This window comes from Anopheles maculipalpis, chromosome 2RL (assembly GCF_943734695.1).
Source record: "Anopheles maculipalpis chromosome 2RL, idAnoMacuDA_375_x, whole genome shotgun sequence".
Lineage (NCBI taxonomy): Eukaryota > Metazoa > Arthropoda > Insecta > Diptera > Culicidae > Anopheles > Anopheles maculipalpis.
The window spans coordinates 39,594,135-39,620,859 of record NC_064871.1 but is presented as its reverse complement, the minus strand read 5'-3'; the positions used below and the strand labels follow the sequence as shown (position 1 = coordinate 39,620,859).

Sequence of the window (26,725 nt, the reverse complement as noted above, 5' to 3'; positions counted from 1 at the left end):
ATCTATTTTTCAAAGCAATTTTTGATTGTATTTCTATCTAACTACCTATCTAATCACCGGAATCTTTAGAGGCATGTTCCAATGATTGTAGAATCTGCTAATCAATTTACTGTACCATTCCGAAAAACATTGTCAAGCACATAGGTTGCAGAAGTTATCCAGTAACAGCATTCCAAACGATACTACATGTGACGCTAAATTAGAAAGCAAAAATCATTTCTACCACGCTGCTTCCTTTATCATGGCTAAACCAGCGAGCAAGCACCAAACCGGAACCGAACACAATCTAGCTTACCCTAGCTAGAATTGTAAAACGATCACTTAGTCGAGCATGACCATTGTTGCAAAACATCAATCTATTTGTCCCCATCCTGCTTGGCGCGATTTACGGAAAAATGGCACCAAACCTGACTCGCCAGTCGTTCACCACCACCACCCATGCTGACGATGCTGACTTTACCCGGCTGTCCGATGTGTCAGCAGCCCTGTGCAGGATAGATTGAACGTTGGATAGATTGGTACGGCTGGAATTCTGACAGCTTCGAGCCGAAGCAATTCATTTCGTTGCTACCACTTGCACCCAATTCTATCGTCATTTTACTCCGTCAGAAGGGCATTCCATGTTGGACAAAGTACATCCCTGCCAGTTTCATTCCAACTGCTGGTTTGCTCGAAACTTTTTCATTCATTTTTGGTTGTTTTTAAAGCATTTTCAATCGGTAGGATGTGTTGAAATTGAGCCAGACTCATTCATGGCGGTCCACATAACAACTCACGCGGGAAGTTAGGCATTAGGTTCGTATCAGATACACAAATGAGGTGAGCTAGCAGGGATCGGTGGTCACCGCCAAACGATTCTTTCTAACCATCAATTGGATGACGATTGGTGTACAGGACGGTGTTCCTGTTGTGGTCGATATGTTTGCATGTGTTGTTCGCGGTTCGATGTAGACATTGCCGCGAGCTGGCGTAGTTTTTGGTTGCTAATGTTACCGCGTTGTTGCGAGGTGAACACGGAAAAATGTCCTGAGCACATGTGAAACAAATATCATCCTGTTTGGATGAACTGGGAGAGTTTAAAAATTTGAAAAGGAGACAGGAAGAAGTGTAGTACCGAGGGATGAATGCAGGAGTGCCGTGCACTTGTCCGATGGTGTTTTAATAGAAATGAAAAACCAAATTCAACCGAGCTGCGTTTGACACTGGAGCAATTTACAACCACACAGTTAAACAGAAAATTAAATTCCTGTGCATACCGGAGGACTTTGTTGGTGCTTTACCTGGATGAGAAGGGGTGCACAACAAGTACAGAAAAGTTTATTGAAATGTTTCCTGACATGGATCAGGACAAACTGCACTGTAATCGAATGATATGAGTGTCAACTGTGCATCGTTTTTGGGAGTTGGAACAAATAAATTTTATCATAAAATCGTAAAACATGTGGCAAGAAGGATTATTCACACGTTTGGCAGTAGATTCATAAAGGCGTAAGAAAAAGTTTAAAACAAACATAAAATAATATTCACGACGCGTGTCACGTTTCGGTAATTTGTTAGCAGAATTATCCACAAATAGCACCATTTTTCACCATTAAACCGATGTTGCCTAAGTAACCATTATCGGCTACAACGGTTGGCCCTCTTCTGCCTCTGTACTGTCGGATAGTTAGCTTCCATGTAACCGCTAGCACCGACACTTGCAACGATGTCCTTAAACGCCCTAGATTAGGTCGCATGATCAAGCTTACCGGTGGGAGGTGCAGATCAAATAATGATTACTCCCCAGCCACCTTTTAACCGGAACTTCCCGCTCGATCTCGAACCTAAAAGAGGGAGCGAGCAAGCGAAGCAACCCGCAAACCTGTCACACATTACGTATTCCGTTTTTATGATGCCTCGTCTGCTGTTGTTGATGGCCTTCGTGGCGATTGCTTCCGACGTGCCAGCAGCGAAACGATTGGCTAGGATACGCGAAACAAGCAAAATCTTTACTAAAGTGGCTTATCGATGTGAATAAGCAAAGATATGTGTCGAGATACCAGAGAGAAGAGAGAGAGAGAGAGAGAGAGAGAGAGAGAGAGAGAGCACTTTTATCGATGATATAAAAACTGGTCAAGGCCAGCATGAGCATGTCGAAGTTTGTGGTACTTCCACAATCGCTCAGTACACACGCTTCACTTCCGTTCTGGGAGGATGGCTGACGCTTTATAGCGTTTCGATGATAAATAGGTATATCATGGGCGCATTTTATCGTCATCCAAATCGATAGTCACGGAACAATAAAGATGGGTAGAAGAGAGCAAGGAAAGAAACGCCACGAAAGGAAACCATCGATCAATGACATGGCCACGGAACGAAACTACTTTATGGTGGAAAACCATCATTAATTTGCAATCAGGATAAGTAATAAAATTCCGCTGGATAATATGCAAGAGGAAACATGAGATAGAATGTAGGGAAAATCTATTCCAAAAGATGCGTGTTTTCTGCGTTCTTTTTATAATGTTCAATAATTATATTAATATTAATCGAACGATCAGTTCTGTATGGTCAAGCCCCACGTGATTAGGCGAAAAATATCATTAAAAAAGAATAAAGCTTAGGCTCCTTCTTCTTGGCTTAACGACCTACTCGCTCAGGTTACGCCCGACCATCGAATGAACCTCGATCCTGCCGTATGAAGACCGGTGCCGTTGTCGCCTCCACCACCGGGTCGCCCTCTACGGATCAAGGCTGACACAATGACTAGTCAGTCAAACGATCATGAGAATGACACCGAACTACCCAGTTTAAACCATATGAGAACTGCTGCAGCGTACCAAGAGGTTTATCAAATATTATTTTTATACTTACATTAATTATTCAAACCACATAATCGACGGAATGAAAGCAAGTAATCCTACAAATACCACCTGTTCATTGACTTCAAGACGGCCTACGATACCATAGATCGGACCGAACTATGGAACACCATGCAACAGTACGGATTCCCTGGGCAGCTGGTACGGCTGCTAAAGGCCACTATGGACGGGGTGCAGTGCAAGGTGAGAGTTTTGAGCATGCTGTCGGAATCGTTCGAATCTCACCGGGGTCTGAGGCAAGGAGACGGACTCTCCTGTTTGTTGTTCAACATCGCTCTGGAGGTTGTCATGCGAAGTGCGGGCTTCGACATCCGGGGAACGATTTTCACTCTCCAATTCCTTGGCTTCGAGGATTGTAGCATATCTGCTAAACATCTCACTAGAGTATACATTATTTCGCATACAACAAGCCTTACGTAGCATTCTACGGTGAGCGGAAATTCACCAATTTAACAAATAACCTGCATTAGCCAAGAGCGTGAGAAATGTACATTCAGCTATTTTGACCACGCGCACGCCTTAACATGAACATTCAAACACTTACCAGCGCACCCGGCTAGCGAGCGACGCAATGCAATATGATATCAGTTCAAAACAACCAGCGAGTCTAGACAGTGGTCAGCAACACAAAACAACAAAACACAAACAAGTAACTTCATGCATAGCAAGCATATAGATCCAACGACGAATGATATCCGACACATTTCTTGCAAGTGCAGCAATCAATCGCACCGTGACACATTTTATGCTTACGTAAATAATTTTGTACTAAATGCAATAGCAATAAGAACAACCACTAAGAAATAATATTGGTTACAAAAACGACCAAAAACTATTGTAAGATTGGATATAAATAAAGCGGTCTTGGAAGCCTTAGACAGAGATACACCACACAGACAGGCAGAGAGAAGGTACAACAAGCTAAACCTTGCGTTCAATTCTTTCTAGAGGTTTGAGTGTCCCCCTACCCAAGGTAAGGCCTCAAACCTCCAACATGCCAGTAAGGGATATTCCTTCTGAACATCCAAAGTCGCCTGGCCGACTTGCTCCGCCGATGAGCATCGAGAGTCCCCCTACCAAAGGTAAGGCCTCGATGTCTCCAACTTTCCTGTAAGGAAGATTGTCATCCAGAATCTTCAGACTGCCTGGACAGTCAGATAAAGGAAGATATTGGTCCGCACAGTTAGCAATCACGTTGTTCTGTTCTCGTCGCGATTATAGTCCGAGTTTCTTCTTCTCCACCACATGGCGACAGTGAATCTCTTCTTCCCACCACATGGCGACTGAGAATACAAATATTCTTCTTTCCACCACAGGATGACATCGACATCATCGGACGGACAACTGCGGTGATGTGCGAGGCGTACACCCGACTGAAACGCGAGGCCAACAGCATTGGATTGAGCATCAATGCGACGAAGACAAAATACCTGTTTGCCGGAGGCTCTGACCGTGATAGAGTTCGACTCGGCAGCAGAATATCAGTTGACGGCGACGATCTCGAGGTGGTAGAACAGCTCTGCTACCTTAGTACGATCGTAACTTCGGACAACAACGTTCAGGGGTATCGTGCCTACTACGGACTCCACAAACTCCTGCGATCCAGAAGACTCCAACAACACACGAAATGCAAGATTTACTGCACCTTGCTACTTCCGGTAGTCCTCTACGGGTACGCGTCTATGTGGACTATGTCGACGGAGCACGCCAATGCACTCGCCATTTACGAACGGCGGGTGCTAAGGACCATCTTTGGCGGTGTGTGCAATATCTTGACGGTAGTAAAAGCCGGAAGGATACGTTGGCTGGGGCACGTGATGAGGATGCCGGACTCATGACCTGTTCGGCACGAGGCGTAGAGGAGCACAGCGAGCTCGTTGGCTGGATCATGTGGAGTCTAATCTGTTGGACATCGGATGCAGCCATGGATGAAGGACAGCAGCCCTGGATCGAGTTTCCTGGAAACTGATTGGAGACCTGGCCATGTCGACACGACGTGCTCTAACTTGAGCAGGCCAAAGAAAAAGAAGAAGAATCCTACAAATGAGTGTAGATACTATCGACCGTCACATGAAATAGACCGACACAAAACATGAATCATTCCTAAGAAGGATTCAAATACCTACAAAACATTGATATGCCTTCAAATAATACCGCACTGTAAGGAACTTCCGTAATAAAGATAGTAAAAGCGAAAATTGGCTAACTGGTCTGGCATCGGATAAAACGTCGTACGGTTTCCATGCCTTGGAGGTAATTTTGCCCACTCATTTCGGTAAGTTTTGAGATTACAACTATTTAAACGATTATTACCATGTGATCAGATGAAGGTACGAACGCAAAATGCTTCCGTTTTTTTGCAAAACTCGTTATGTACGGTATGGATTCGTTAACTCAAAATGGATGCAAAATGCTTTTAGGGATGGAAATAAAAACAAAGTTCTCTTACAGACCTTTTAAAAACCACGCGCGCCTAGTTCAGTAGTGTCCGGGACAGGTAAGAATCCTTTTTCCTTGATTGTGTCCGTTTACCAAACACCATTGCTCACCGTAAGAATACACATCTGAAACCCTCGGGCAGACTTCACTTTAGATAAGCAGATGAAAAGTTTTATCATCGTTTTTTTTTTTTGGTGAGTTTATGTATTGCTCATTTAAATTGCCGTTTCCTATTTAAATTAGAATAAATCGAAAACAAAGAAACGTACATAAATTTGAAGTGTTTTGAATTGCCAAAGCATTTACCTTACGGTTGGTTCGAATTTTAAGATACTAAAGATAGTGAGGCTTTGAATTCGTAGCAATATGTAATGCTTTCAGGTTGCTTCTAACCGTTGTCTACAATTCGATGTTTAACCTCATCATACCCAAAACACATTTTAACTAAATAGAGAAAACAAGAGCTTCGTCCCGACAACTACCATTTCAACAAACCACAAAGCTACAGAGGGATCGGGAAAAGGGTAAGAAGTAACTGCCATTCGAGGCGGTTGGGGTCTGGTCTGGCGTCGAAAACGTTTTGGTTTTATTTGCCTTTTTATGGCCTTTTGAATACTTCTTCATGTTGTGGTAGCTGCACCACCAACCGACCACCACTTGAAGTGTGGAGCAACACACACACATATGGCCGGTGAAATCTGTTTCAGAAGATGTTCCCAATTTAATCTGCACCTACGTGTTAGAAACTTGCCCTGCCTTTAAGCCTCCCCGTTCGGTAGAAATTTACGGTGTAGACTGCAATGTGAAAATCCCACCGGGTGCGTATTCAACCGGGTTTGGGTTGTTTAGCGAAGAAAATTCTCCACATCAAGACGAGCAACGGCTGCTTCCAGGATCGTGAATTTTAGGGATTTTTACTCATTGCGCTCTGGCAGGGATGTTGTTGATACCGTTGCTACTTCCTACTTGCGAAGTAATCTTTGAACCTCTATTCGTACCTTCCTTAACGGTGGGAAAGGAATCTTAAGACGTTGGTACTATTCGAGTGCACAGCGATGCGCCTCCGCACAAATAGGTGTTGTGGGAATGTGTTTGAATTCAATTTGTAAGCCTTGTTACTATTATTTCCTTAGTTGGTTCTGGTGATGGTCCACATATCTTCGCGTGCATGCTCAAGAAATGTTCATTCCCTGGGAATTTCAACTTCCGTCGCGGTGGGATAATCACGGAATAAAGCGAATGGCCAAGATGGTGGAAGATACTTTACACCATCGCTTTGTAAAGAGGATTCTCTACCGAATGAAAATTTACGTTAAAGGCTCTCCAGCTGGCTTCAAGCAATACTGAAGAGGATACCTTCTTTCCAGCATTTCTATAGCATCCATCGGTAGGTAGGTTTAGGTAAGATGCAATCCAATCTTACTTAGCATTGCACCATCATACCGCCCAAAGTTTATATCCTTCGAACGTTATACAGTCGTTTGGTCGATATCGGTGAACTTGCTGGAGTGTGCTTAACCTAAAGGTCGAAAATATGCTACTTGAAATGAAATACATTCCGCTTTTCATTAGTGTTTCTCTGCCACCTTTAGAGTGCGGAATTACTTCCAAAATGGACGATGCTTGAGTTTTGAATCTAAATCGCCTAAACGAAAGTCGCTAAAAAAATTTATTTCTAAGCTTTTTTTAGCATAACTTATTATTACGCCGCCTGAGTACGATTCTGCTTGTGTAACTGTATTATGGACATGAATCGTGAAACCACGAAACTAAAATAAAATCTTAATCTGCTCAACAAACCACAGCCATAAAAAGGGCTTTAATGTGAAGTGGAGCTAAAATACTTGCAGCAAAACAAGAACAAACTAGCACACGCAAGTTTGCTAGAGTCGGCCGGTTGTTTCCGGTCATTGAAAAGTTAAGTAATTTAACCTTATTCATGCTAGACATGCAAAGCATACGGACCCTAGAAACTATATAGAAAATCCTTTTTGATGGATTACTTTATAGTACTAATGGATCCTGAAAACTCTGGTAAACTGTCATCATTGAATGTACTGGACGGTGCGCGCGCCTGTAAGGATAGCAACACAACACGAGTTGAATAAAAAAAGATTTATTTTTTTTTATTTTTGCTTCTTCGTACCACCCATCATACATTACCAAGAATATTTATCGTAATAGTGATTGCAATATAAATATAACGTAATTTATTACCGCACTAAAACCTATCCGTAAATAAACAGAAGATTTTTGTTTAATGTCTACGCTGCAGTCGCTCACAGTATAGCAGCGCGTTTTTAGATTGTTTTTAGAAAGGAGGAAATGAGCGACCGTTTACCTTAAATTTCCGTTCGTGATTCTTTTTAGACTGAAAAGCACATCATGGGAGGGTTAAGAGACTTATTATAAGCATAATTACTATGCAATACGGAAAGCGAGATCCTACAGGTCATATACACAGTGCTCCGGAGAAGGTTTAAAATCCAGGATTTATTTTAATGAAATTATAGCGAAAAAAATCGCTCTTTATAAACGTTTATATGTGTGTGCATGTTGTACAATAATCCCTTCTCCCCTGATAATCTTTTACAGATTGATTGCAAAATTAAAACAAAAATCCAATACTTCTAATTCCACTTTATGCTGGGTGTGTGTGTGTGGGAGAAATCTCTGTATATTGTAGAAGTAAGAACAGATCATTTAATTGGTAAGGTGGTAAAAAATATTCTTCTTCTGTAGGGCTTAACACAAGCGACCCCTTTCTCAACCAGCGTGGCACATTTAATCTCTATACTGAGTAAGTTAATATTTGGCGGCTTTTACTTGGATTGTTTCAGGTTGCGTCGTTTTCTCTCGTTGAGCGCGATGGGAGTAAAGTTTCCTTTTAGCCCGGTGTCTTACTTATCTTTTAAGGGGAACTTATAACCACCAGCCTGATGTTGTTTCAGAGTGTTGTTACATCTTAAACCCAAAATTTCAGCTAAATGAAAAGCACTGTTTTGACATTATGTATAACTGCTGTGCTGCTTAGGAGTTCGCATTCCAACTTAAAACTATCTTTGATTTGTTCACAGTACATTCCCCCCGGTTGACATAACCCGACGGACGAGTTTAATGCTTCCATCGTTAATTACGCGAAATTAGTAGCTAAGTACGTTTTGGTTTCGGTGGCGACAACGAACCGACATTAAGCACATCCACCGTGTAAACATTTGCCCAACGTACACAGAAGAACTCCACCATTCGGGCGGAAAGCTACGCAGCAAAATGAATGAATAGGGCTTTTACGGGAGCATTCAGATAGGCACCATTGATCAGACTAATAATCAAAAAACTGTTCGGTAAGCGAAAACCGAAACAGAAAGAGAGAGAGTGTGCTAACTAAAATACAGGCAAACTAATGAAAAATGATCGCACAAACAACATCAAGAATTAGTTGTATAGATGAATTATTTCGCAATGTTTGTTTCCTCTTACTGATACTCTCTTTTTCCACTCTCTTTCTTTTTCTTTCGTAGTACTACTTCAGCAAAGGCTTGTTTCTCCTGTTACATAGCTTCTCTCTTTTTCCACTATACATATCACATCACGAACGGGTATAGCAAGACCGTTAACTGAATAGAAAATTTGGAAATAAAATACCTGCAAACTTTTAAAGCAAAAAAAAACATTATCTTTTCACCTTCGCTGCTCTGCTATTACTTGCACACAATATGAGTGACACAGTTACACGCTTTGCTTTGCGACAATATATCTCAATCGCGCATTACGCATTTACAATTATATATTGAATTTTGTGTTGTTTGTCCTTATGATGCGTAAAAGGGACCAGCGAGTACCTAAAGTCTAGCTGCTATAAGGGAGAAGAGAGGGTTTGGTGGCTTTTGTTACGCGCTAGCTTAATCTTTACACAAATATTTCGTCTTCCATTTTGCTGCTTTCAATACTTTCATGGTGTAGTATGGAAGATGGATCATTTACATTTACATGTTGGTTTTTGTTACAATATTTGCGCATCCCATACCGAGAAGCTGTGTTTGCCTTCATTCGCTGCCGTGGTTCTTGTATGGTTCGTGTTTTAATTTGCGCAAATGAGTTTGACTTTTTACATACTTTTTTCGTTACATTTAAGTTTTACACGTACGAATTAAAGAAAACAGGGTAGAGAAGCGGGACCTAGCCTAGTCGAGTGTGTGTGAAATGGTATCAGAATGTCGAAATGGAAACGCATCCAATGCAGATCGACACTACTGTCGGCCTTTTCGCGACCATAATCATCCTCCCAGCACAATACTCAATATGCGTTTTGTTGTTTTTTGTTTGAATCCTTCACATTCTTGCACTCCGTCATTATTTCTACGGTGCAATAATGTTACAACTCTCTCTCTCTCTCCACAAAACTGTCCTAAATCGTGTGGCACGGATGGTCTGTATTTGTAATGCTTCCTTGTCCCCATCTATATATCCGTAGCACTGCCGTAAGTGATCGTGCACTAGCTATGAGCACCTAACCACGGGAGAATTAATTGTCACATCGTCTCGTCCTTTGTTTTTTGTTTTTTTTTTTTTTTTGCTTACGTTATCCATCGTGGCATGCAAAGGGCAGACGATAAGCTCGTCCTTCTCCAACGAAAGAGGTAAAAACACAGCTTTACACGGCAGAATTTTTACCAATAATTTCACCACTCCGGGAGTGTACTACGCGTCCATCGAACTCAACAGAAGAGTTTACTTTCAGCGGTGAGGCAGCGGCGGGTTGTGTGTTGAGGGGTTGCTTTTCGTCTTCCCTGTGATTGGGGGGCGTGGAAACACAACATTGAAGAAATGATGGTTAATAAAACGAGACGCTATCAGATCTGTTTATCACGTGTTTGCGATATGGGAGAAGCGAAAAGGATTTAAAAAAGGATATTTACACTACAACAAAAAATGCGTATGATGAGTAACATGCATTAATTATACAAGGGATGAAACAAATAATATCTAAACTACTGAGTAATTTTTGTTCTTCCTCTGTGCCGATTGTTTTCAAGGAAAGGTTGAGTGGAGTTTATGGATTATCGTGTATATGTTGTAATACTAATGTGCATAATATCGGCTCGGAGAAGGAAATGTCTCCCAGCAAAGATGAAAGGAGTATACTAATTTTAAGTTTATTTTAAGCAATACGGCCTGGCCGTCCTTTATGAATAAAAAAAAATGTGCTTAATATAATTTTGCTGATAAAAACTCCGTAGTAGAAGAATATAACAACAATGGCGAAGTAAACAACAGTTGAAGTTAGAAAAATTGTAATTTCTAACATTGGAAAAGGGAAGAAGTGTTTAGGGAAATCAGTGAAATCACCAATATTAGTCAATCTACAGTCCACGACATAAATAAAAAGATACAAAAATGCGGATAGAATTGCTAATAAAACACCAAACAACGAAACAAAACGCAAAATTAATGATAGAGACGGGCGACACATTATTCGACAAACTCGAAACAATCGCTTCCTGAACTCAGTTGAATTAAAAAAAAAACACATAAAAAATATTCGTAATATTGATGTAGATTCTTCAACAGTTCGGGGTTATATAAGAAAACACAATTTGTTCGGAAGAATTGCAATAAAAAAAAAACCAGTCATATCGGAAAAGAATAGAGTGCTTCGGCTCGAGTTTGCCAAAAAGTATATGGACAAAGAGATAGAATTTTGGTCGAAGGTAGTCAGGTTGAACCCGTTTCAAACCTAAGTTTCTATTGTATTATGTATTTTATTATTGTTTTTGGTAGGTTTTATTCATGGACGAGACAAAAATTAACCTTTTCGGCTCTACGATCTGATGGTCGCCATTAGAATTAAATGAAGAATTAAATGGCAAATTTACCATTAAAACAGTAAAACACGGTGAAAGCTCCGTCATGCTATGGGGTTGTATCAAAAGTAGTTGACCGAAATTCGAAATGTTCAGCCAAGTGTTGAACAATTGGGTATTGCAGATGATTATATGTTCTACGAGGACTGACAATAAAGTAAGGTCTCCAACGCTGCAACTTCGCCGGATCACGTGCTAGGCAAAATCTGGCAACACCGCCGTGTTCCTTGGTTCCCCCACTACCACTTTGCTGCTGGGTGAGGCTTCCCCGACCGCTCAGTCTTGGCCGAGCAGCCGTCAACGATGAAGGTACCCCTCGCGTCAGCGTCCAAGTGCGAATTGCGTTCTGTAATACGTTTTTTGAATGCGAAAAAGGTGACACCTATTGAAATCCATCGTCAACTAGTTGAAGTTTACGGGGATTGTAAAAAGTGTATGGACCTAAAAAACGTGCGTAAGTGGAGTCGCGAGTTCAATTCCGGGCGCACTAATGTTTACGACGAGGAGAGAAGTGGCCGACCGTCGGTCTCGGATGCGATCGTTCAAGCAGTGGAGGCAGAAATGCTCAAAAACCGCCGTGCGACAATTAGGGACTTGGACGAGAAGCTTGGAGGAGTGTGTAGCAGCGAAACAATCCGTCATATCCTTGTGAACAACTTGCAGTATCACAAAGTTTCTGCCCGATGGGTGCCGAAACAGCTCAGAAAGAGGTCAACACCTGGCTGCGCGAGGAGGACGGAGAGTGGTATTCTGCCGGCATAGACAAGTTCATCGTGCGGATGTGCAAGGTGTTGGAAAAAAATGGCGATTATGTAGAAAAGTAGCCAAGACCTTGGCCTTTCCAAAGGTATATCGCTTTTTGTAAATAAATGTCATTTTCTATGAAAAAAAAAAAAATGGAGACCTTACTTTATTGCCAGCCCTCGTATCAGAACAATGATCCGAAGCATTCGGCATGGACCACACGAATGTGGTTGTTGTACAACTGCCCATCAGTGTTAGCCACTCCTCCATAGTCACCAGACCTAAATATAATCGAGCATGTTTGGTACCAACTAAAAAAATTAAAAAAAAAATGTGGCAAAACGCAGACCTATAAATTTGAAAAGGTTGGTGGAAATAGTAAACCAAGAAACGGCATAAAATTGATTAAAATTTTTGTTTGAAATTGGCCCAAAGTATGCCGAAAAGATTGCAGGCTGTAGTAGATGCTCATGGAAATGCTACTAAATATTAATATAGCTTTTTTCAAATACATTCTACCGGTGTCCGACTTTGAATACCCAGCGCGATATGAAGACTTTTCTCATTTGAACTCTTTTTTCACATCACCGTATAGAACAGAAGTAGAAGAAGCTTACTGCACACTTTTGATGATGTTTAACAATTCTAAGAAACAAATAAATGCATTGAAATGCAGAGAGAACGGCTGAATTCCAAGTGTCCGATTTTGAATACCCAGCACTGTATGTACACTGCTATCGAAATCGACCTACATAAGATTACGTTTAGCGTGTGCGTACAGGACGACGCGTGCTGTAGAATCCATTTTCAAGTTGAATGTCATGAAATGGTGGCACTGGAAAATCAGGACGAAACTCTGAATATAAGCGGCATGGCAAGGCATGTGTGGCCACAGCTGCTCGTTCGAAGGAGGTTAGAATTAATGTTGAAAAATTCCACTTCCACTAGTAGTTTTTTAATGAGAGCAAATTTAAAAAGCAAATGAGTTTTTTTCTCGCGCTCACAAAGAAGAATGATAAAATTCTCTAAAGAAGGCAGACAAAAAAAAAAAGGGGAAAAGAATAATGCACAAAAAAGGCTCTGATGTGTACGACAACGAGTTCTCGCGTTTCGTTTCAATGCAATTAAATGCATGTGAATTTCTACATATTGCAGGCACCGAGCGAGCGCGTTTGGAATGTATGCATTTTAGCATGCATTAAAATTCGTATAACAAAAAAAAAGCACATGAAGAAATGTGCATTTTGAACGTTGGATAACAAATCTACTTTTTGTTGGACGTAGAGAAAATGGAATAAAATTTTATTTTCTCCACAAAAAATTCGAAGCATTTTTCTTTAATTTCGCACTAGAAAAACGGGGTAATTTTATAAATTAATTTAAATAAACACAACTATTTCATTTATCCCGCGTAAAAAGGAAGAAATGTGTGGCAAATTAAAAACATAAAAGCCTTTCAAACGAAACGAAAACAAACGGACTGATAATAATAATTAAAAACAAAACTGCAAAAAAGGACACTTCTAACTGCGAATAAATCAAACCTCAAACGGAACACATTCTACGGGAAAAGAAATGGCTGCGTCGCGAAGGTACATGCATTGGATCAGGACGTAAGAAGAAAGAAAAAAAAAATCGAGCACAATCCTTAGCATGCGGTAGTAGTGACGTGATGAGGCTTACAGTGGCGTAGTGGCGCCCAGTTTCACAATTGGTGGCGGCAGCGGCAACGGAGATGGTGGACGCTCCTTGATCAGGCTGCCACTGCAATAGGGTAGCGGAAAACGCCAACCGTAGAGACTTTGGTTGTGGTTATTTGTATTGTAGCGAAGCGGACGACACGGATTGTGGTGTTGTTGGTGATGAATGGATGGGTGGTAGAGTGTGTTATGGTCGTTGTTTCAATTTTATTCAACAGGTCATAGAATTCATGTACGGGACACGCCGTTCACGGTTGGTTTGGAATGCATTGGTTGTTGTTGTTGTTGTGTGTGTGTGTGTGTTGTTGTGTTATCAACAAAACAAATGCATCGCAGCATAACCGTGGGGAGGCCGTCCCGCGCAATGTTGCGCATCATGTAAAGGATGATCACAATGGAGATTTGTACGTGAACAGACAGAAAGTGGATCATGTTAATTGTCATAGAAACACACACACACGCACACATAACGCACGCACGTGCACGCGACACACGTGAAGGAGGGTACAAATGTGGAGCACGGACATAAAGGAAAAAAGGGATGAAGAAAAAAAACACAATAGCATGATGTGATCAACAAGGGATGTTGCAGTTGTTTCCTTAGAATGTAGGTGTTATTGTACAGCCATCACACTGTGGAGGGGGAGTGATTATTAGAAGCAAAGATCAAGCATCTCGATTCCGGGATAGCATTCTGAATTGATCATTTTCTTCTAAAAAAACCGCCCTTTCCCTCGCCAGTGGACGCAAAAAAGGTGTTTAGGTGTTAGCCGTCACAACAAATCAGCCCTGCCCGAAAGTCCAACACCAAACAATACCGGTGGGGTGAGATGGTAAAGGGTAAAGGGAAGGATCACACCGATAGATGGCGGAGGTATCCCAAGAACCAATGCAACCTACCTGCCCAGCTTGGCTTCATCGTCCAGATCCGAGGGCGATCGTTTCGTCTTCCGGCAGAGGGTGGCCAATATGCCCAGATTACCGAAGGCACAGCACAGCAGATCAGCGATGATCAGCAGCAACACTACGGAACCGATCACTATACCGACGACAGCAGCGGACGATAGCGTTGGACTGTCAACGCGTAGCACCACGTCGATACCTGAAGATGGTGGCGTACCCCCAATGGTCAGTTGAACAGCAGATGCGGATGAGAAAAGAAACGATTAAGAAAGAGCACGGATAAGATTAGTTTCGTTTGCGTGAGTGGAAAGTTTCACTGCCGATGATTAGTAAAGCCCACCCCGTAGAGTATTACACTATACACTAAAGACGACCCTTGATAGGGGTGATTGTTATGCGAAGGCAACAACAGCTGTACAGAAAATGGTAATGCTAGAGACAGAAATTTTGCACGTGAATTGAGAAGGATGGAAAGTTGGGGTAGGCAAAGCACAATTTGAAACATAGTCGAATAACACAGGCAAATAGACAAAACAGAGTAACAACGGATGCAAGTGAATTGCAAAGATTTTCTCACGCAAAAGACATACGGAAGGCTACTAAAAACAAAACACGTTCTTACAGCTAAACAACGATGAGATAAATTAATTTTCAAAAAACAAAACAGAGTACAAAACTATTACACAAGGGACAGCTTTACTAAATGCTGTTATAGTAGTGAACACGTGAACAGCTAGCGAACAGAGAAAGCTGTCCCCCATGGGCGAAAAGAGTGTGCCAAAAGCCCATTCCAAACCGGCATCACAAACAAACCGAGAGGATGTGCGAGAGTAAAATTTTGTCTACGGTGTCCCTAAGCATGATTATTGGATGGTGAATTTATGCAACGACGATGCGCGCTGATGGATGATGAGAAAGTTTCTGAAAAACATTGACAAACACACACTGAATTGTCCAAATTTATTGCGAACGTAAGTATGATTGTGGCGAAAAGGATAACTATTTCATGCAAAAAATGCAACGTACATCAACATGCTTTAGATTTTATGTTTTTCTTAGTGTGTTGTGTAACACATCTGCTTGTAAGACGATAGCGCTTCGTGCTATTCGTTCACAATTTGCTGCATTAATTAATAGTTTCGTTTATCATAAGTTTGTGATTTGTGGTTTTAGTTTTGCGTGATCAAAGCAATTTGACCCGAATTGCTGATGATTGATGATGTCTTTGTTGAAGGAGTAGTGTTGTATTGTTTTCGATTTGCCTGTGACTGTTGGTTAGCTAAGCGAGGTGTGTGAGGTTTGGTGAGTTTTTTTTAAACATATTTTTTAATGTATTGCTCTATGCTTCGCTCTATCTTGTTAAAATTACGTGTTAAATGTTAATTTGTTGATTATGTTAAGGTGAGTTGTAGTGGCTATGGAACGTATGTGTTTGAATTTTATTAACTAAAATCGCAGTGTAATGACAGGTGGTTGTTGTTTTATTCCCAATTATTCATTCGAACAGAAATTCGCTACAGCAAAAACACAGAACGTATTTACACAACCATTCATCAGAGTAATAATGCAAAGGACAAATGCCAGTATATATTGTTTGGTAAAGTTTGTTGTTTCCATTTTTATATTTTTGCTATAGAAAACATACTAGAGACAGATGCAATAAAGATGGAAAATAGATAGAACAGTGACTGTGGGTGTTGTTTGTGAGTAAGTTAACGCTTCGAAACTAGTAGAATGGGTGAAGAAGTAAGATATATTTTCGGTGATAGAGGCTAAATTATGGAAACTGAACTTGGTTTTGGGTGCTACAAGAACGCTAACAAGTTGGTTCGTTTTGTATGTGGGTAAATAAACTTCGTTGCATAATTACCTTCGATTTCGGAACCTAAGCGATGGAAAGTAGGGTCAAGCTTTGAGCACACCGTGGTGTTGGGAGGGGGAAGCGAGAGAGTGGGCACACTGATTTGGTTGGTAAGAATGTAGCATTTTGTAGCAAAACCACGCTTCGGTGCTACAGCTTTTGCAGAAGAAGTACACTGGTTGTGGAGTTATTAGCGATTATAAACGATCAATACGGTTCTAGCGGATTATTGGAACCGTTTTGTACCTGTCACCAGTTGGGAATTAGTGTAACAAAAAAAAGCGCTGTGTTTTGTTTTTTATGTGTGTTAGACGGTACTGATGATGTAATTTGATTTATTTCATGACTCCCATATTCCAGCCAAGATTATTCTACTACTCGCTACAATACTTCATCACCTACTTGCTCCAGGTTATGTACAAGCGCGACACTCCCAATCATTATTTCTGTGTTACAATGTGTACGAATTTGTTTGTTTTGTTTGGTTTTTAGTTGCAGTTATTTGATTTGACAAACGGTTGAAGGTGAATTAATTCTAATCTGAACGTTCGCTCAACTCCAACACATAGTTCACCCGAAACACGCATACACATACATACACTTACAAGCCGACTCTTACATTATATTATGCTTTTTTTCGTTTTCTAAGATTAGTTTTACTCTGTTCTGAAAGTTAATTCTAGCACTGGATGAGCATTTTCGTGCACCGCACAAAAGTGGAGTACAAATCATTATCCAACTCGATCATTACTATTCCTTTGCCATTTTTTTTTTTACAATTTTTACTCTAAGTGCTTTGGAACAATCTTTTGTTTATCCTTAAATGTTTTCGTTGTAGTGAAATTCTTACATTCCCATTTTCCCGCACACACACAAACACACTCTCTCTTTCTTGTAGCGATCATTTGGAAGATTATAAATATGAAGAATAGGAACCAAAAACCCCACAATCCGTTATCCTTCGTTAATCGGCTTTAACTTGCTTCTTTTTCCCAGCCTTGCTGCCACCGGTTGCACACGAAACAAATAACAAATTTTATTACTTTACTTGCAATTTGTTAAACAACTAAACAACAGTGATTTATTGTCATTGACGATGCACATTTCACACCCCGTTTGCTGCATTGTGCGTCGTTTGCATTTTATGTACAGAATCTGAGAAAGGATTAAATGTGTTCTGTTAAGAGGAAAAGTAATTGAAATGCGTCTGTATTGTGTTTTTAAAAATTTGCTAGCAGAAAAAAAACGAAATAATTTTCCCTATCACACTAGTATGCTACAGGGAATCATGGGATCGGTGGGAGAGTAAGATATTCGATTCTTCACACTCGTGTCATGAACAATGGTTGCATTTTTCTCATGCCAAACTTTGGATGCAAATTATGCACCAACAAAACTGTTCCCAAACACAGCAGGGAGAAACGTGCAACGCAAAAAGGTTCGCTTGTTACGATGTAATGCCTCAGAAATGGTCTCCACTGCAGGAAAAATAAGGCAATTGCTAACGAAAATAATAAACCTGGCAAACGCTACACGCTTGTTTGCTATTTTAAAGCAGCATTAGCCAACCGTTTTAGTGATGTGATTAACGGAAAATCAGAACGCAACGAAAGGTGGAAAGGTGCATGGAAGATGCAATTGGATTTGCATTTGCAAATTACCATCTAGCATGGGTTCAAACACTATTGGCAGTGACTATTATGTACAACTCTCTCCTACGGTACGGTGTTATGTACAAATTATGAGTCTATTTAACTATGCACTGTTTGTGAATGTAAACGATAAGTAAGCAATTTAGCCTTTTTCTTGAAGCGAATATAACCACACAAAACGTTTACATACTCTTTAACATCATTTCACGCATGCTTCTTTTGATGCTTTACGATTCATCCGTTTGGTTTTGCGTTTTTCTTTTTATATCACAAATATTTATGTATGTAAATTCTGATAGATACGTTGACTGCAGTAACTGCAGTGTGATTTGCATTGCACGCACGCACGCATTTGGTTTGCTCGAGTCTATTTTATATAAACTTCCCTAATAAACCTCGGAAGCATACTACACGTTCAGTGGCAGTGACTGCTACATGTGGGAACTTAACTGCGATAAACATTCGTTAAAATTAACAATAACATATTATTTTTTTCTGCTATCTTTTCGCCATTCTAATACGCCTGGCACGCACTTTATAAAGTTCGGATAGTTATATAATTTTTTCCGCTACATTTTTCGTCCATAACAGAACTCAACCAGTGTTGCCGTATTCTACTCCAAAGAGCCTTCCTCCCACCAGCGTCTCGCGCTTGATTTAATCACACAGAATGCAAGGCCTGTTGCCGAAATTCATAGGTTTACAATAACGTCAAGGCGTTGGAAAATTAGTTCATACACTAAAGCCATCCGATTTGGAAATTTAGTTTCGAATATGCATCAAAAGTACCGAGTGTAAAATCGTAATTAAGCTCATCATTATTACAGATTGTGAGAAATAGTAGTAGTTGTTGCTATCCTTCCCTGCTAATCCTTTGCTTTGCTTCGCCACTGTAAAAGTGTTATCACTGTACAAACATGTTTTAACTTATACGAGAGAATAGGTTTGATGTTAGAATTAGTTGCAGAAGCTTTTCATTGAAGGAAGATAAATTTAGGAGCTCGTTTGGTAAGGATTTCATTTTGCTACTATCTAATACTTTATTTAAATTGAAACTATAGTTGTTAAAACAATTGCTTTAGTTAGTTAACGTAACAAATAGACGAAGAAAACTGCTGCCAGTGTTTTGTTTGCTAACCTTCACCGATTACAAAGCAAAATACTTTATAAGATTTATCAACTCACCTTACGGTCATCCGTATGGCAGCTTTTTTTTGTCGAACAACGTATGATTTACTTAAAATTGATTGACGTTTGTTGAGGAAGAGTATTCTTTTATAGTTTTTCTTTAGTTTGAAAAAAAACCCTTAACTTAGAGGAATCTAAAATTCTTTTTCTGTCAAATGAAATAAATAAAAATTATTTGAACCAGACGTTTGAAGAAATCATTTTCCTTTTGTTGGATAGAAATCGTCACAAGCTAAACAAAAAGACATTTTTTTTATCAAAAAAGGTGGATCAGACCTGCAGGTGGGTTTTTCGTTCATCGGTTTCACATTCGCTTTTTTATCATTTTGTAAAGAAAAACTCGAAAATATGCGTCCGACAAAATTAATACGTTGACTACCACATGTGGTGAATCTCTGATCTGATCTGATACCCTTTTTCTCGTAAAGTTGTTACAAAAAATGACTTTATTCTTTATGCTTTTTACCTATTGGTTCTTGCTAGTTTTCGAGATGATAATGATTCGATTAGTACTCTGCCTAACTATTTCAGTTCCGACATATATTTTCTTCGTTTTTTTTTTTCATCCACAATTTCTTCATTTGTTGAACAATGTAGAAGAGAACACTGAGCTGGTAGCTGTAATAGAGCACCCTGTTGTTGCAGTTGTTCACTGTTGTTCCCACTACAATCTTACGATCCACTGCTTTCGAGTACGGACCACTGGAAATAGGTGTCCTTCCCACTACGTAAACATTTTCCTTCTTCGGCATTTTCAATCGGTTTGCTGGTGCTACTGCTATCGCTATTACTACCACAACCATTCGATGCACACTCCACACCGGCACTAATCGCGGCTACCGAGGGCAGTGCTGTAAGGATGAACGACCAACATAACCACCACCACCACCAACGATCGTTACCCGGCTGGCAAACACTCGCACTACCGGTGTAATAATTATCTACCCAGCGAGGAAATCCGATCCCCCCAAAATACCGTGGGGTGCGACGAGATACATTGATGCGTTGACAAAAGGGGGTGGTATATGTATGGCAGATCACACACACACACACGGGCATACACAGAAAGATACACACAAACACACACAACACGTTGAAATGCCGTGATTCGGGAAAGAAGGTCGTGGGCAGTGCGCGGGCCGTTGGTAGGTGGTAGGAGAATGGTTGATGAGTTAGTGGAAAATTATCCCCGGCAGATTAGTGCCACCAGGCAGTATTGTTTATGGAGAGAGAGAGAGAGAGAGAGAGAAAAAGAAACAGAGAGAAAGAGGAACAATAAGAGAAAAAGAAAAAAGGATAATTTATCCTTGAATCAGTGATCATCTCCTATTGGTTCCAATCCTCTACTTGGCTACGTGATACATTATTTGATATATTACATGGGGCGGGTGGTGTGTGTGGGTGTACATTTTTTAAGAAACATTTTCACTGTAATGTCAGCAAACTTGGTGTTTTCAAGGGATTTTACGTACTACTGAAGAATTTGAGCATTCTAGTCTGCATGCATCATCGAGTTCTCCTTCAATTTGTGAATATTTTATTTATTTTATTTCCCAAATTTTACTAAATGAATGGCAAGCAGTAAAAGCAATAAATCGAAGATAAATTTTGTTTCACCAAATTCTATAGCGTGGACACTCTGAAGGAGAAGATTAATGCTACAACAAGAAATTCGAATCCTTTTAAAGCGTTGAATTTAATAAAACAAGTAAACACTACAAAGCTTTAACACTTTCAGCAGCAACAATGTTAAGTATGTATGTTTTTAGTGATGGCTTAATTTTAGGGGGCAAAAAAGGCTGAACATTCCTTTATTGATTTGGAGTATCTGAAGGGCTTAGCATTGTTGCAAACAGTGAATAAAAATAATTTAAATCCAATGTATGGTTCTAATAAAAGAATCTGGAAAAGTCTTTTTTTGGGTTCCTATCAAAAGGCAAACATTAATATTCACTGCACATCATGTAAATAACTATTCTACCTTTAATAACACCACACATATTAGAAAAGAACACTACAACAACACTACAAAATTGTAAGATATTATTAAACAATTCAAAGTAAGAAAAAAGTACGTTTGATTTCGAACTGGATCTAATTAGTAGCAAAGTTTTAATGGTTTCAATGTTCTCCTTGACCAGTCGCCAGTGTACGGAGATTGGCTGAGACCCAAGCAATTGACCATTTAAAAAAGGCGACAAAGTATTTCATAGTAACTTTATGTTAATTATGTTTATGTCCACGGCGGATCGTGAAACGTGCTATTTACGCAAAAAAAAAATCCACTGACCATTCCAGGCGATAGGCCGCGGCCAGGCCCGCACATACTGAGAATCAAGCAACGCACAACGCGCTCAGCGTCTGCAAGTGGCAATAAAATAAACAAACAATATCGCACAAATAAACTGAAACCCACCCAGTGCGCAAGTCTCGATAAGACCATATGATTCCTAGAAACAGACCGGACACGATCCGTGTGTGTGTGTGTGTGTTCAAACAAAAAAGGGAGCCGATTACAAAGGCGCGAACCGTTTAGGCACCGACACTGGGTATGCAGGGAATGGGATCCATTCTGATGAGCATTAAAATGATATGCCCTCGAGACGACGACGCAGAAGAAGCAGGAACGGGATATTAGTGGCCGGAAATTAATTTCGCACAAAGTGGGAAAACACACAAATAAAACTGCACTTCGAACACGTTGTAGTTTTGTGGAATGTTAACTGCACACAAAGAAAAAGGGCAAAATAAAAAGCAAAAAAGAAGCATCCGCCCGAAAAAAAAATAATAAAGTGGGAAGTGACACGGAAAAGTGATGCAAAACTTGGAGTGTATAACGGAAAGCGACTGCTGTCTTGGCATTTTTTTTGTTATTTTTGCATAATCCGTTGATTCGTCGGGTAAATTGAAATTCCTTTAAAATACCGAAACCGAACACTGGAACTCGGTCCACAAAACGTGAACCATCGAAATCGAAAGCAAAACAAAGAAACAACTAATTTGACGAAGGATTGTGTGAACCGGACCGGAAATGCAAAAGCCAATTAGTTATTTTAGCTGTTTGTGAGGATGGCTATTCCCAAAAAACTTTGTTTAATTTGCGTAAATCTAATGCTTCGATGCGTTGGCAACGATCGGCAAACATGGATGATTAGCGTTTCCGGTACAGAGCTGCTCTTTCTGACCACCATATTTCGCGCAGTGAGACACAAGTTCTGCAATTAATTGAACGTAACGGAGGATGTAGCACAACGGTAGAAGAATACAGTACGAATTTGCGTTTTTTTTGAAATATCGTCCAAATTTATTATCATCCTTACGTCCAGACACTTCATTCTCTTCCCACTGCTTGTACTGCTAAAGACGAAGGATAGAGCGAATCGCACGCCAAATGATTACGAGTGCACACGGAAAGAGCTTCAAAAAGCCATTGCTCTAATGCTTTTGTCGGTATCCTAAAACTAGCTTGCACATCGTTGGCGATCATTCTACCATCCTGCTCGCTCCACAGTCCCACACAAACAGCAACACACACAGCGCAGTGGGAGTGAAAGCTTGATGTGGAATTTTAAAATGAAATTAAATACAAAACTTCTAGCGAGGATAAAACGAATCTAATTAAAAACTATCACGAAGAATATTCGTATCCTCGAGCTCGCCGCGTTTCAATCCCGTGTTTGCCTTAGGTGGTAGATGATACACTGTGTGGGATGCCAGAAGCTTACGGGCGCTTCTCCTGCTTCTGAGAGCGATATGTAATGTACGCAGCAATAATGCATTATTGCTAGCCATTTCGGGCAAAACGGCACGGGAGATGGTTTTTTGGATTTGCTTTTCCCGCTAGGAATGAAGCTTCAAAGATGGGAATTTTTCATTTAGCAACAAGGAAGAATAGAAAGTGCCGCCCCATGATACCGATACAACCGGCACCAACCAGCAAAAATAACACTGAATGCTTGCAGTTATAAGAAAAGTTTTGTATCCCTCGTGCCGTGTATAGCCATGTTGAGAAACGAAGATAGAAGGAATTGCGCGAAAAAGTTTATTGCCACGAAGCTCAGAACACAAATGGAGTAACAGAGCGCAAAAAGGAATAGATTGCGAAAAATGTAGCAGCCAAGTCATAGCACCTCGTGTCGCAGAGTTGGCACAAATAAAATGTGTATGTCTGTGTGTGTGTGATTGATACAAAGAAAAGCTAGTGGACGAGCCTTACGGAAAATAGTTTAAACAGAAAGGAAAAGAAGATCAGGCGGGAACTTTTCTTCAAAAATCAAAATTAGAAAAGCATCAAGAAAAGAGAGTAGTGTTGGGAAAATGAAAATAGATCGCTAAAAGATAGCAGCACTAACAGCAATAGTCATCATCATCAATATGCTGCCCTCCCCTCCCATCAGACATTCATAGTTTGCCTATTGACAACAGCATCTCGGAAGGACTGCCCCGTAATTACACTATTACAACAACATTGTTCGTTTTTGGTATTCCGAATTCGTGTCCAAAACTCTGTATTCTTCGTTTTGTTGTTTTTTTTTCCAATTGAAATTTTGAATTATACTTACATTCTTACATGTTACATTTTCTTACAAACACTAAATACGAGTTAAGAGATTCGAAACTAGAACAGAATCATTTTCTATGCTTTCGTTACGCTTTAGCTACAAAACGGCGATCCAATGTAAGCTAGACAGATATAAAGAGTAATGGAATATTCGTACGATACTGATCCAATTGTGGAACATTCTAGATTTTTGCGCTAAATGCCTCCTCGCTTTTTCGTTGTGTTCGTGATTTAAAAAAAAAGCATATATCTTCTACTTAATTTACACTCAAAATGATTCTGCCTTTCATGTACGAACGATCGATTCCTGTATACTATTAAAAAGCTCATCTTTATAGCTGCATTCGTAAATACAGCTATAAGTCTAAATTCGTACAGTTTCAACACGGATCTGTACAGCAAGAATGTATCCAAATGTGCCATATGGTATATGTACTTTAGCTGGTATCTTTCGTTTCGCTGTCGGATCATAATTCACACCAATAAACGTTCATTTGCAACGGAAAATCGGAAAAATCGAGAATGCCAAGCAACCCGTAAGTTCATACAATTATAACAAGTTCTGCGCTAAATGAAATAAGCGTATTATTAATCGAAACGGAAAAGCGAGATTCACGCATTCGCATAAGTATTAAATGGTCTAAAGCAAATCTACCAACAAATGTAAAATGAATATAGCCAAGAGAACGACGCCGATTTTAAGTCGTTTGTGTTGGTTTATGTGTGTTTGTTTCCGGATTGATTCTTTCTGTTGTTGTACGAAGTATATTACACATTTTGTAAAATAAAAATATACCAACAGTTAGCTAATCGCTTAAATATACTACGGCTTTGAATGTCAGCATTGACGGCAAGTTTGCTTGTTCTTTGTAATGACGATCGTACACTATCTTCGTGAGCGACGGTTTAATAATATAATTAAAAAAAAGCCATTGTTTTGCTAACAATATACAAGAAAACCATTTGTAAAATACCATTAATCATGACAAAAGAAGTAATTCAAAAATTTCTCGATCCAAATGATCTAATCTACAAAAATAGTTTCATACATTCTATGTCATTCAGACGTTATAAACCAACTCATCTTAAAAACATTCTTCCTACGCAACAATAAAATTGCGTTTTGCCGTTATCAAACGTTGGAAACGATTGCCAGCGTACGATCGTTTGCCGTGAACCGAGTCTTTAGGTAGCAATTAAAAGAAAGAACGCGATCGTAACCAAGGCGTATAGTAAGTTTGCGTAAACTAGCCAAAGTAGTAGTATCGAAGCGATTATACGAACACAAATCTACACACAAAATAAACAGTTAACAACAGCAAAGTAACGTCCTGAGGCGTGCCAGCACGGGCAGAGAATGGACCTCTGCTGGCCGTCGAAAAGCCACCGAAACCGGCCGGATACACGTCATAAGTAGTGCCTAGGGAATGGTCGGACTCACCTCGTGCAGTCTTCATGAGTACGTGAGCCGGCTTCGAGAAACCGATTGCGTTGTGCGCCATCAGCTCTATCCGGTAGTAGGTGTCGGCCTGCAGGTTGCGCATTTCGTGATTGGTCATGCGCGCAATGTCCTGCTCGATGCAGTGCTCCTCCATCTCGGTCCAGTATCCGTTCACCTTGGTACCCTGTCGAGGATTGAAGGGAAAGTGAAAAGAAACAATGAAATCCATCTCCAACATTGTATCGAAATGTTTTGAAGTTTAGGACACGCGAAGCAAGAAAAATTTCCCACCAAATTTCACTTACCGGACAGTATTTGATGCGGTACATGTCGATCGGCTCACCATTGTCTACCGGTATGCTCCATCGCATATCGAAATGGTCCGCGTACGGCGAGGTAACGATCGGATCACTGTCTTCCTCCTCGTCCTGGATCGGTGTGTGCAGTATGCGTGGCGTTTCCGGTTCCGAACGGCGCGGCGTCGACTGATCCACGTACGCACCCCACTGGCTGAGCCCCACGACGTTGCGTGCTGCAAACCGGAACGAGTACGCCGTCTGTGGTCGCAAACCTTCCACAATATACGGACTGTCAGGTGACCAAGTACGGTTGAAGGCAAAGTTCCAATCGCTCTGGAACTGTTCCTTCCACTGCACGGAAAAAGCAGTCAGCGGCAGCCCAGGTTCGACTGGTGGTGCCATTATGTCGAACGTGATTGAGGTTGCACTGACGATGCGCGGTTTAGCTTGCGGGACCGATTCGGGGATTCGCGCTTCACGCAACTCCATCACATGCTCCGCACTGCCCAGCCTGTTGTTGGCGACACACTTGTATGCGGTGTAGTAGCGACGATCGCGCGGTGTAATGATTAAATCACTGCGTAGTCCTTCATTTTCGATGCGCAAATTTTGATCGTACAGATCCTGCACACGCCGATCGTTGAAGCGCCATTCGATGGTTGCATTTGGAATTGCTTGAGCGAAACAGCTCAGATTAGCCGGACGCTCCTCCCACGTGTACACTGGCGGTAGAGCTTTCATGTGATCAAAGATTGGCCGATACTCGACGGTAATGTGGCCAACCTTGAACGCCACGTCACCACGGTTTCGAGCGATACATTCGTACAACCCGTCATCGGTGGTCGCAAGTTTCGAAATGCGTAGCGTACCGACCGTTTCACCCTTCTCATCGTCGGTCGATTGTTCCAGGATGATCCGATCGTCACTAACCTGCAAGCCGATCGTGTACTCTTCCACCGTGCCGTAGCGACGGAACGTAATTTCTGGGGCGGGTCGGCCAAATGCTTTGCACACAAAAATGGCCTCCTCATTCTCCGACACGGTAATGTTGATAAATTCGATTATTTTCGGTCGAATCAACACATTCAGCTTCATCACCGACTCCGACTGACCGGCTGGATTGCGTGCGATACAGGCATAGTTGTCGTGATCCTGCTGCTCCACGGTACTGATATCAAGCTGACCAGTGATGGCGTTAACGGAAAATCTGAC

At 40.8% G+C, this 26,725-nt stretch overlaps 2 protein-coding genes across 7 annotated transcripts in view; both read right to left on the bottom strand.

The window, feature by feature from the left end:
• Window positions 1-26,725, bottom strand: part of LOC126557871 (ero1-like protein) — a 427,255-nt gene that overhangs the window by 183,467 nt on the left and 217,063 nt on the right. The window lies entirely within an intron of this gene.
• The window catches only part of LOC126557010 (fasciclin-2), a 51,629-nt gene continuing 34,830 nt past the window's right edge, over window positions 9,927-26,725 (bottom strand). For 2 of the 6 annotated variants that reach the window (XM_050212634.1, XM_050212636.1), the window contains 5 exons: window positions 25,520-26,720; window positions 25,215-25,398; window positions 14,509-14,710; window positions 13,592-13,708; window positions 9,927-10,090 (listed from right to left, as the gene is read on the bottom strand). In XM_050212634.1, the coding sequence (XP_050068591.1) occupies window positions 9,955-10,090; window positions 13,592-13,708; window positions 14,509-14,710; window positions 25,215-25,398; window positions 25,520-26,720 (1,840 nt within the window). In that variant the 3' untranslated portion in view covers window positions 9,927-9,954. The remainder of the gene's footprint in view (window positions 10,091-13,591; window positions 13,709-14,508; window positions 14,711-25,214; window positions 25,399-25,519; window positions 26,721-26,725) is intronic. The other 4 variants (XM_050212635.1, XM_050212637.1, XM_050212638.1 and 1 more) reach the window with 2 other exon arrangements.